This window comes from Schistocerca serialis, chromosome 9 (assembly GCF_023864345.2).
Source record: "Schistocerca serialis cubense isolate TAMUIC-IGC-003099 chromosome 9, iqSchSeri2.2, whole genome shotgun sequence".
NCBI classification, from domain to species: domain Eukaryota; kingdom Metazoa; phylum Arthropoda; class Insecta; order Orthoptera; family Acrididae; genus Schistocerca; species Schistocerca serialis.
In genome coordinates, this window is record NC_064646.1 from 125,002,833 (window position 1) to 125,015,582 (window position 12,750).

A 12,750-nucleotide genomic window follows, 5' to 3' on the forward strand; every position below is an offset into this window, starting at 1 on the left:
TGCACATCAGATTGCAAAGACATTAGATAAATCAAGCTGGGCACAAGAAGTATTTATCTTTAAGTTGGACAATAACCAATACATAAATCTAAGCATTTCATAAAATGGATGGTTGCTGTAATTTTAATCTTCTTTGCTGCAGCTGCAAATCATTCAGATTGGCCAATAATTTAGTCGTGAATCAGATCCAATGTCCACAGCACAAATGTAAAATGTGTATCATAAAGATAGTATTGTGAAAGCTCCACACTACAACGACTGTGATGAAAACAGAACCTTGCATTTTAAACCAGTGGTAGGGTTATCAAAAAGTCATAGTACAAAACACAGAACATTTTTAATAGTCATACATACACAAAATACATCAATAACAAATTTCTGTAAAATGAACAAAAATAGACATCTCACAATATAACATGAGTCATAAAATTAGATTAATTTACAGTATGTAACTGTGCTTCAATAAATGGTATTCCAACAGGAAAAGTTTTGCCCTATATTTAATGATTTGTAACACTGTTAACTGAGAGAAGGCTGAGATAAAAAACACAAGTCATAGAAATTAAAAATTTACACGGCATTTCTCTGAAATTATAGAATATAAAAAAAGCCAAACGACATGACTGTAAAATACAAACTAACGCAGAGTGAATACAAATTAGTATCACACTTTTTAATTTATTGCAAACAGGCTTGAATATGAGTCCTACTCAACAAACTATAAATGCAGCACATTTAGGGAAATATATTTTGTACCTCAGTCACAGATGTGATTCGACACAATCAACTGCTGAGATAAAGGAGCTGAAAGACCATTATTTTATGGACTGAAATGTGGCAATCACAAGCCTTATGTACAATCACTAAATGAAATTAAATTTATATCCCACCATATACTATTATTGTCAGAAAAAATATTACTACAGACAGGTTTTGCAAATGTATCAGTATTGGAGCCAATAAATTATCACTTTCTAAACTGGAATGAATCTGGTTTTTCTCTTTCACACTGACCAAGAGAAGGAGAAAGAGGAATATGAGTATGGGGAGACACTGTGAATTTTGGTGTAAATGTGAAACACAATCACAAGAAAACGAAATACTCCACGCCATGAGCCTAATTTTCTCATAATTTTTCGTAGGATGCACATACACCAAAATATATTTAGAAGAAATATTGCTGTCACTAAAATGTTCCACATATGGCAAATGCTAATTTCAGAGGAGTAATATGTAGACAGAAAAAGCATAAAAACTAACACATACTACCATTGCAGTACCAAGTAACTACTTTCTTTTCTTCTATTATTTATAACATTTAACATCAATCCAAAAGTACATTTAATAAAAGAAATGCTCCTCTAACATATTCCAGCACAGCATATGACACACTATTTTACATGTCACTATAAGGGTATATGGGATACATTGATGTAATAGAATCCATAGCAGAAAAAAATAAAAAAAATGATTTACCATGATTGACACAAATATACTGATGGAATTGAGCCTTTTTTAAAACATCACTGATGGATAATAGTATACTGTTCGAATGTCAGAAAATCTGTTAACGGTAACCAGACACCCTGCTCTACAACAGCATATGCACAAAGCATTGGTCATCAACAACAAACAAAGCAGTTGTAAATAACATCACTCATAAACATTACGATAATGGAAATTACAGGACAGAGACAGTAAACAAAAACAAGGGCACATTACAAACAAGCAATTAATTCATGGGTGGCACAGAGACCCACACAATGCCATACAAAATTTTACAAGATTTAGAGTTACTGCTCTCTCTCTCTCTTTCTCAATCACTCACTCACTCTCTCTCTCACACACACACACGCACGCACGCACGCACGCACACACACACACACACACACACACAAACAGTTACAGGGAAAAGAGCAGCAGTTTTAAATGCAGTGAAAATATCTGTGCTGTTATATGAGTCTATGCCCGACAGATTAAGTAACTTGCTTATGCCTATGCTAATTTCAATTTACTGGTCGTGAAGAAAATGCCAAAATCTGAGCACAAAAAATCTTGCATTTCAGTAACCTTTTATTAATACTGTTCTGAGTTCGGCACCCTTAAGACTTCCAATGACAGTATTTTAATATTTATTCACACAAGTCACCCCATATAGTTGGACAATAGTTCTTCATAGCATCAGGATTTCAGAGCAGCACAATCATCACCTTACCAACAACAAGACAACAAGTACTTCTTCATTCAGTGAAACACAAGGGCTAAACAGATAATGCAATCAAGTGAACATGTCAGATTTTAGTGCCAAGACATTATCTCCTAATACTGATTTTGGCTCTCCTTCTGTCTGTATGCTTCAACATTCATTTTCAATAAATCTGTTAACTTGATTAATATAGTGTGTCTTCGTAACTACAAATGCATTTATGATTTTTTAAAAGGATTCACATTTCCAATGTTACTTGAAAGACTTATGAAATAACATATTTAAAAAATCTTTGCAGAAATTTTCTTGTAATTTTCCAATGAATCTATAACAAAACAATATCCCAAATAACTGTTCACTTGGTGTTCTGCAACACCTAAGAAGTGGCAACAACTGAGAAATTTTTTTATAATTGGGATTATTTTGCTGCAGCTGACACAGGAAGGTATACAATTTTTTACAAGAAAAAATAAGACACTGGTACTGCGCTAATCATGTAGACTATCAGAAATAGTTTTATGTAAATAGTAATTATACCAAATCAAGCTTCTGTCAAGAAGTCACCTTATAATAGGCAGAACTGTTGCAGAAGTGGTGTACTCAAACATAAAATGCTATTATGACACAGTTGGATTTAAATGGTGGAAAGTCCAAAAATATCGTTAACCATCGAGTGGGCACACCTGTATGTGCAAACCTCAGATAACACTGTCTTGCACCATTCCACTGTTGGTTTTACAATTGAGAGCAGATATATATTCCTTCATTATTGCTTCAGCTAACATAGTGATAAGTTGCACTTCTTATGTCCAAAAGAGTGGCAGTAATATAAAATAAACAGGGAGCTAGGTGAGAAAATATTTATGATCCATGCAAGAAAATTATCCAGACTCTGAGCTAGCAGCAGAATCCCACAATGAGGCACTTGTCTACGACATGATTAGCAATCGAATAGGCAGTTGGCTGGAATCTGATGCAACTATGCTGTTTATTGCGTCGAGTGGGTCATTACAATGGGGTAACACCTGTATATGGCAGCTGAGTGATATAATGAAAGTTTATTTCATTATCATTTAGTTAAACAATGATTCAGCTCATATAATGTAAGTTTATTTTATCACTGTTTGATTAAACTAAGACCAAACTAATTTTGCCCATATGTATTTACCTTGGTAACATAAAGACAGCTCCTCTTTACATGTGTACAAAGTACACCACACGTACGCTCCTATTATAAAAAATGTCGTGCCCACTCAAGAGTTAATTCTTATTTTTCTTTCTAATCACTTTTCTAGAAGCATAATTTACAAAGTGTGAAGCTTGTTCGAGTGCTTTTCTCATATCCAATGGTAAAATGCTCCTTGTAGTACAACATTGCTATGATATAGCACATTCAATTTTTCGTCTTGTGTAAATATACTTTTATATTGATACTAAAAATTGTCTATACACATACCATAATTGGCTGTATACAGTTTTCAGTTTTATACTTCCCACAGACATCATAAGCAGTGGATTACTGCTGAGGAGAAAAGAATTAACTCCAGGACTGCTTAACAACTCCAAATTTTACATGGGCCAGCAGTATTCAGTGATGAATAATATTTTCTTTTTACTTGTTATTCATCATGTATACTGCAGACAGATAACTAGAAAACAGATAACTAAAAAAGTTAGAACTAAACTAAAAGAGGATACTGCATGAGGATATGTCTTCAGAGACTGTCAATCAGTTTTGCTAATTTCTTTCCAAATGGTTTCACCTGCAATAAAACTCAATGTACATCAATAATTACATTAAGATAAAAAATGATAGGATACAGGGACCTTAACTTTCTATTTTGATGAATGTCAAACAGCAGAAGATTTGCTGAAGGGCTATTGTTTCACTCATATCCTGGTACAGATGCAAGTTTTCCATTTTGTTAGAAATTGGATTTGGAAATCTAGTCAATGGGGATGTATATGTACATACATAGGACTTTATTATTTGCAGAAACATAATATTACAACAGATGCTGCTTGAAGACATCACAGAACAGAAAGTAAAATAAAACATAAGAAGAAAGGAAGCTTAAGAGTGTAATGTCTCAGTAACATCAAGACCATCATAGTTGGAGCACTAGCTCTGATAGATGATGATAGAGAGGAAGCTGGTCATTCTAGAACACACTGGAAGTGATTTTGCAAAACCATATGAATGAAGCGGGCCAGCTTGGTCTGAAGCTCTCATAAGATTGAAAGATGGTCATTAAACTGTAATGGGACATGGTGACAAATTATATGAGGCAAAAAAAGTGATGACTGTAGCCAATATTACAAACTTTTATTCTTTGACACAGTATGCACATGCATCTCTCTCGCACATTTATAATTTGAGCAAAAAACCCCACTTTTTTATATGTGCTTATCCTCAACACAGTGATCATCCACATATTAAATAAACACAAAATATTCTAATTCATGGCATTGTTTCATAAATAATACCTGCTACTTGGCTATCTTAACTATCTAGGATTTTCCCCCATATACCAACATATTCTGCAAATAGTATGTTTCAAATTTAAGCAGAATCAGATCTAAGAGCTAGTATGTATAACAGAAACAGAAACATTACAAACATTTTTCACAGTGGCCCAATACCACCGAAATGAACAATCCATCTGGAAATAATACACTGTATTTCTGTTTTATAGTTTACAATTTCTTGTAATTTAAATTTACTTGTGCCCTACTACGGGCAGCCATCAACCTATTAGTCGTCAACATTTAATTTCTGGTGTTCTAAGATTTCTTTCTGACGGAAGATTAATTTGTACTTCACATTATCATTTGGCACCTGGTTTCTTCTCTCCCTCCATCTACAGAAAGCAGTCTTTCTCTCTTTACAGTACATGTGTGCATGTATAACTCAGTGAAAGGCTTTACATATCACAAAACACTTAGTCCAACACATATACGAGTCTAAAACAAATAAAAAGTTTCTACGTCCTAACAACTGGCCACTAGGATTTGTGTCTTAAAGATCATCACAACTTTTAAAATGTTGACAATGCATAAATATAAAGCAGTTAATCAGTAGTAGTAGCAGATGAGACAGATACTGGCACTGGCACAAAGCTATACTCCAGTAATTTTCTACTGGTCTTTTAGCATTAATCAACTAGTAGACAAATAAACACACAATCAATGTCTACAAGGTTTGTGAGACTATAATGCACATTAGGTGGCACATGGAGAAAATATGCCCCCTTCCTCTTTTTGTTTTGCATACTTACTGCCTTGGTGCTGACACACACGTACATATGAAACTTATTTTCTGTCCTTTCCGACAACTTCAACACAAAAGACTGGTGTTCCATTGCGAATTATTATTCTAGAAAAATAAAATCACAACATTAAACAATGGAAAATCCAGAATGAAATAATGACAATATTATGAAAATCATGGATTGCTACCCAACATACATGCTAAACATGTATATATATTCACACAAGCACAACTCACACACACGACCACTGTTCCTTTCTCTTCTTTTCTGTGTTTTATCTTTCACCTTCCAGACTGCAGACGCTCTGACTTACGAGCCACACTGTATCAACCATCTCATCCACAAACAACACATCGCAACATGACTGCGCTAACTGTTTATGCTGCATCTCGTGTCCCACATTACTACTATTGATATAATTGATCTTAGACCTTCAAACTAATCACTCTTCCTGTCTCACTCTCTTGTATTTTCACACATTATTTAATGTATGTTCCTATGCCACACGAACTTGTTGAACTTCAGCCTATCAACCTCCCCCCCCCCCCTTTCTCTCCTCTTTTCCACTATATACAGACTAACCTTGTCTAATCCAGACCTTCAAACTAATCACTCATCCTGTCTCACTCTCTTGTATTTTCACACATTATTTACTGTATGTTCCTATGCCACACGAACTTGTTGAACTTCAGCCTATCAACCACCCCCCCCCCCACCCCCCCTTTCTCTCCTCTTATTCCACTATATACAGACTAACCTTGTGTAATCCAGGCACACCTGCTGTCCCCCCTCTTCGTACACATCTGTTCACTGACCTGCATCCCACATCATCGTCTTTTTATTAATTTTTCTCTTTGACCTGATAGTGTTTTCCTGTTGACGAGTGTAGCCTTGGTGGCCAGAAACAGTGGTCATGTGTGTGTGAGTTGTGCTTGTGTGTGTGTGTGTGGGGGGGGGGGGGGGGGGCAGATGGCCTTTAGGGCTACAGCTCACATGTCACATAGTCTTTTTGTTGTGCCTTTCTGCACATGTGCACCTACTCTACATGGTGAGTAGCAATCTATCCTTTTCAAGACAGTGTCAAAAACACAATATTTAACATCAAATATTTATAGGCAATCGTGCACCTATTACACTGAGCTGCACACACTTACCGCTTGTCTGAAAGTGTTTCACCCAGTGTATTTTCCTTGTTTACAGGAAATTTTACTTTTTCCTCTCGGTCCTCATACCACAGTCGAAGATTTTCAGGTCGGTACTTCCCTTCTTTGTCCCATTCGGGAGGTGTTTCAAATATTGTTGTCAGTTGGTCTTCAAACCTATAACATTAATATGGCGTACTAAATATACATATCCCATGCAAAGCTTAATGAACAGAGCACAAGGCATTTGAAATAGTTCAGTAAATGTATTAGCATAAATGAGCCATAAAATTATATGCTGTTCTGTCATATATTATGTATTAAAAATATAAATTTCTAAGGAAACTGTGTTGACACACAAACATAATGACAGTAGCTAGGCTATGATCAGTGCAACATCTTCCAAAAGAATCTGAAGGTTTGGAACTGGGGGTTACTATCTAAGGATAGGTATATGAGAGTTAGCAAGAGCATAGAAAATTCTAACAACATACAGACGGCTTTTGCAGCTGTAGATTCTGGTGCCAAAGTTCTGAGTTTCTAATAATTCACACTGTTTCTGTTGTTGTTATGCTCTTCAGTCCAAAAAGTGGTTTATACAGCTGTCCATGCTAGTTTAAACTGTGCAAGCCTCTTCATCTCTGCATAACTACAACAACCTACATCCATTTGAAGCTGTTTGCTATATTCAAGCCTTGGTCCTCTTCTACAGTTTTACCCCTCGCCCCCTTCCACTCTCTCTCTCTCTCTCTCTTCCTCTTCCTTCCACTACCAAATTTACAATTCATTGATGCCTCAGGATGTGTCCTCTCAACTGATCCCTTCTTTTAGTCAAGTTGTACCATAAATTTCTCTTTTCTCCAATTTGATTCAGTACCTCCTTATTTGTTATTCGATCTACTCCGAAACATTCTTCTGTGACATCACCTTTCAGAAGGTACTATTCTCTTCTTGTATGAACTGTTTATCATTCATGTTTCACATCCATACAACGCTACACTCCACACAAATATTTTCAGAAATGTCTTTCTAATACTTAAATTTATAATACAAGTTAACAAATTCCTCTTTCCCATAAATGCTTTTCTTGCTGTTGCCAGTCTGCACTTTATATCCCCTCTGTTTTGGCCATCATCAGTTATTTTGCTGCCCAAACAGCAAAAATCACTTATTACTTTTACACCAATAACTTAACTTTATCACTTTTCCTAATGTAAATCGCTCAGCATTACCTGATTTCATTTCCCTAGAGTCCATCATCCTTGTTTTACTTTTGCTGAAGTTCATCATATAACCTCTTTTCAAAACACTATCCAGTCCATTGAACTCCACCCTGTACATCAATTCCTTTTGCAAATTTCTCCTTGGTTTCTTTCACAGTTTGTTTGATGTGATAACTGAGTAACATTGGGATACACAAAAAACCTGCCTCACTCCATTCTCAGTTACAGCTTCTTTTTCATGTCATTCCAACTCTTACAACTGCAGTCTGATTTTTGTACAAGTTGTAATCCCTGCTACTTTCAAAATCCAGTCAACAGTGTCAAAAGCTTTCTCTAAACCTACGAGGTTTACCTGTCTTTAACCCATCTTTCAGGTTAAGTTGTAGGGTCAGCATTGCTTCTTGCGACTCTACATTTCACCAGGATCTGAAATGATCATCACTGAAGTCAGCTTTCAGCTGAATACTTCTCTGTAAATAATTTGTGTCAACATTTTGCAACCATGACATGTTAAATTGGTGATTCAGTAGTATTCACACCTGTATATATTTAAGTGGTGTCTGCTCTGTTGGACAAGCCCGACAGAACAGATACCTCTCAAATATATTCATTTCTGTAAGAGTGTGATGGCTCCTTGACATTTGTTTCAGTGCAAATGCGTTAATATTGTCTGAATTCCTACAGGAATTAACAATTTGTGATTAGGAGGTAAACAGATAAGGGGCACTGCATAGGAACGTGTGATAAGTTGGAAATTTGAGTTGGTCTGGGACTGTGTCTGTATGGCTGAAGCAGTTAAGTCAACTGCTCATGAGCACGGTAAATCCAGGTTCAAGTCCCATGTGCAGCACAAATTTTCAATTTTCCCCACTGCATTACCACAGTGCCTTCTGCAGCTGAAGTCACAAATTCCCCCCACTCCTTCCCTTTCTTTCTCCATTCTCTATTTCATATATGTAATCACACTGTCAGCACCTACCTTCTTTGGAACTGAAAATATTAGATTCTTCCTGAAGTATGAGGGTATTTTGCATGTCTCATGAAGGTATTCTGCCTGTTTCATATATCCTGAACATCAGGCACAAAAATTTTGTCATGGCTGGCTCTCCCAGGAGTTGCAATAATTCAGTGTGAATGTAGACTCTTTTAGGGACTTTGTTTCCACGTATGACTTTCAGTGTTGATTTCTTCTCATAGCGTTACATCCCCAACTCATTTTCACCTACTTCCTCTTCTCTTTTTATAACTCTGCACTGCAGACTCTCTATATATTTTCCTTTCACCTTTCAGCCTTCCCTTCTTTGCTTAGTACTGGCTTCCCATCTGAGTGCTGGGAATGTATAGAGCTGCTTCTTGTTTCTCCAAAGGTCTCTTCAATTTCCTTATAGGGGGAATTATCTTTCCCCTTGTTATGCATACTCTGACAGTCTTGCCTTGATCTTCTAGTCATTCCCATTTTGCACTTTGTGTTAATCTCATTTCACCTGCTTCATTTGCTACATTTTTATGTTTTCTCTATGTATCAATCGAATCCAACATCTCCTGTGCTATCCAAGGATTTCTACTAGGTCTTGTCTTTTCACTTATGTGATCCACTGCTGCCTTCTGTATTTCATCTTTCCAGGCCATTCATTCATGTTCCAATGAATTTCTTTGTCCTGTTTCCATTAATTGTTGTTTCATGTTCCCTCTGAAACTCTGAACTACCTCTGGTAGTCTCCATTTATCCAGGTCCTATTTCCTTAATTTCCTACCTTTTTGACATTTCTTCTGTTTTAATTTGTGGTTCATAACTAATAAAGTGTGATCAGAGTCCACATCTTCCCCTAGGAATGTTTTGCAGTTTAAAATCTGTCTCTGGCTTACCGTTATATAATCAATCTGAAACCTTCCAATGTCCCCAGGTTTTTTCCACATATTTATTCTTCTTTCACAATTCTTAACCGAAGTGTTTTTGATGATTAAATTATGTTCTGTACAGAATTCTACCAGGAGGCTTCTTGTTCTAGCTTAGCTTCTGTTATTAAAGTGAGTCCTAACCTGGCTGTGTTGCTTTGCTTCCGCTTTCATTCCTTTGCTTCTAGCCATGTTCTCCTTTGACAGATTGTTCCAGCTCACATGCCCATCCAATAGCAGTTGGGCAAGCACTGGCACAAGGTGGACAAATGGATAAGGTGCCTGCAGTCTTGCAACCAGGGCACAGCGTACGCGATTATAGTCCAATGACCAAGCTCGGAGTTGACGAAGCAGATCACACATTAAATTGGGCTGTCTACACAACCTATGCATGCCTTTGGGTGAGATGAAGGGACATTTGTGGACGCCCATGCCCAATGGAGTAGCAAAGAGACAGCCAATCCTATGATTCCTTCTTGCCCCCCTTTTCCTATCACCAATTTCAAATCACACATTACAATTAATTTTTGATTCCCTTAACTATCTGAATATTTTCCTTTATTGCATAATACACTGGAACTAAGGTTTTATGTTCTCCGATTTCACATTTTTCTCAATTCTACAGCATAAATTCAAAACCCCTTGAAAAACCCATAAGATCAATGCCAAAAATTTTCCAATTTTTACATTTCTTACTAGTAAGGTTTACCTCAATTCTAAGTTCCTACTTGTTGTCTCACTTTACTTCACCCACTTTCTTCCTATTGACATTTGATGTGCCTGAACAAGTTATAAATGGCAAAAAGAAATGGTTCGCAACACGGGTAGTGGCAGAGTTAAGGGAATATTTTAGGCCGTTGCGAAGAGGGGAGACATGAGAGAGGAAATGCTGACATAATTCAGGTGCAGGGTTGCCAACACAACTTGCAACATTTAGCTTCACCACACAATTATGATACAACTATTGCTAGGTTGCAGCGGTAATGGAAAAAACAAGACAGTTGACCTGAAGTGATTCAGACCGAGTCATTAGTCTCATCCTTTTGCATGTATTTCTGATGTATTCAGCAACAATATAAATTGTCAACCTTTTAAATTCAAATACTGAGTCTCGAAGAATATGCTCAGTCACAATAGAGGAAACATCACCCATTTCTGGCTAGTGAACTCTTAATGGCTGGCAACTTGTTAAGTCACCCAATAGCCACCACAACACACAAACATACTTAAAATGGGCTTACTTACAGGAAGTGTGGAGAAGGCGTGTGGGCCTTCAATGACCAGATTGCAGGTAGGGGTGAAAGCATTTTGTGAAGTGTTGAAAATACACTGTTCGTGCAGATGACGTGCTATGACAGAGATGTTATACAGAAAGAGAACAAAGGTTTTGCATAGCACATTTTACATACTTTCGTCTCCAAATCTGACACAATAAAATTGCAACAACTATATACACTAATCTCATATTAACAAAATTCAAGCTTTCGCAACAAATGGTTGCTTCATCAGGAAAGAGGGAAGGAGAGGGAAAGACGAAAGGATGTGGGTTTTAAGGGAGAGGGTAAGGAGTCATTCCAATCCCGGGAGCGGAAAGACTTACCTTAGGGGGAAAAAAGGACAGGTAACACTCGCACACACACACCTCCACCTGTCCAATGGCCAGCTTCACATGTCCGTCCACATCAAACCCACCAACAAGCAACAGTACCTCCATTATGACAGCTGCCACCCATTCCACATCAAACGGTCCCTTCCCTACAGCCTAGGTCTTCGTGGCAAACGAATCTGCTCCAGTCCGGAATCCCTGAACCAACCTGAAAACAGCTTTCGCATCCCGCAACTACCCTCCCGACCTGGTACAGAAGCAAATAACCAGAGCCACTTCCTCATCTCCTCAAACCCAGAACCTCCCATAGAAGAACCCCAAAAGTGCCCCACTTGTGACAGGATAGTTTCCGGGACTGGATCAGACTCTGAATGTGGCTCTCCAGCAGGGATACGACTTCCTCAAATCCTGCCCTGAAATGAGATCCATCCTTCATGAAATCCTCCCCACTCCACCAAGTGTCTTTCTGCCGTCCACCTAACCTTCGTAACCTCTTAGTTCATCCCTATGAAATCCCCAAACCACCTTCCCTACCCTCTGGCTCCTACCCTTGTAACCGCCCCCGGTGTAAAACCTGTCCCATGCACCCTCCCACCACCAACTACTCCAGTCCTGTAACCCGGAAGGTGTACACGATCAAAGGCAGAGCCACGTGTGAAAGCACCCACGTGATTTACCAACTGACCTGCCTACACTGTGAAGCTTTCTATGTGGGAGTGACCAGCAACAAACTGTCCATTCGCATGAATGGACACAGGCAGACAGTGTTTGTTGGTAATGAGGATCAGCCTGTGGCTAAACATGCCTTGGTGCACGGCCAGCACATCTTGGCACAGTGTTACACCGTCCGGGTTATCTGGATACTTCCCACTAACACCAACCCATCAGAACTCCAGAGATGGGAACTTGCCCTTCAATATATCCTCTCTTCTCGTTATCCGCCAGGCCTCAATCTCCGCTAATTTCAATTTGCCGCTGCTCATACCTCACCTGTCTTTCAACAACATCTTTGCCTCTGTACTTCCGCCTCGACTGACATCTCTGCCCAAACTCTTTGCCTTTACAAATGTCTGCTTGTGTCTGTGTATGGGCGGATGAATATATGAGTGTGTGTGTGTGTGTGTGTGTGTGTGTGTGTGTGTGTGTGTGTGTGCGAGTGTATACCTGTCCTTTTTTCCCCCTAAGGTAAGTCTTTCCACTTCCGGGATTGGAATGACTCCTTACCCTCTCCCTTAAAACCCACATCCTTTCATCTTTCCCTCTCCTTCCCTCTTTCCTGATGAAGCAACCTTAGGTTGCGAAAGCTCGAATTTTGTGTGTATGTTTGTGTTTGTTTGTGTGTCTATCGACCTGCCAGCACTTTCGCTATGCATTTGTGCCACATCACCACAACTGGTGGCAGGCA

General features: G+C 38.2%; 1 protein-coding gene across 1 annotated transcript in view; it reads right to left on the bottom strand.

Moving 5' to 3' along the window:
* Positions 1-372: 372 nt before the first annotated feature.
* LOC126418643 (DNA polymerase interacting tetratricopeptide repeat-containing, protein of 47 kDa) overlaps positions 373-12,750 on the bottom strand; it is an 80,633-nt gene continuing 68,255 nt past the window's right edge. The window contains exons 7-8 of the mRNA XM_050085503.1: positions 6,633-6,797; positions 373-5,582 (exon numbers count right to left, since the gene is read on the bottom strand). Of these exons, the coding sequence (XP_049941460.1) occupies positions 5,519-5,582; positions 6,633-6,797 (229 nt within the window). The 3' untranslated portion in view covers positions 373-5,518. The remainder of the gene's footprint in view (positions 5,583-6,632; positions 6,798-12,750) is intronic.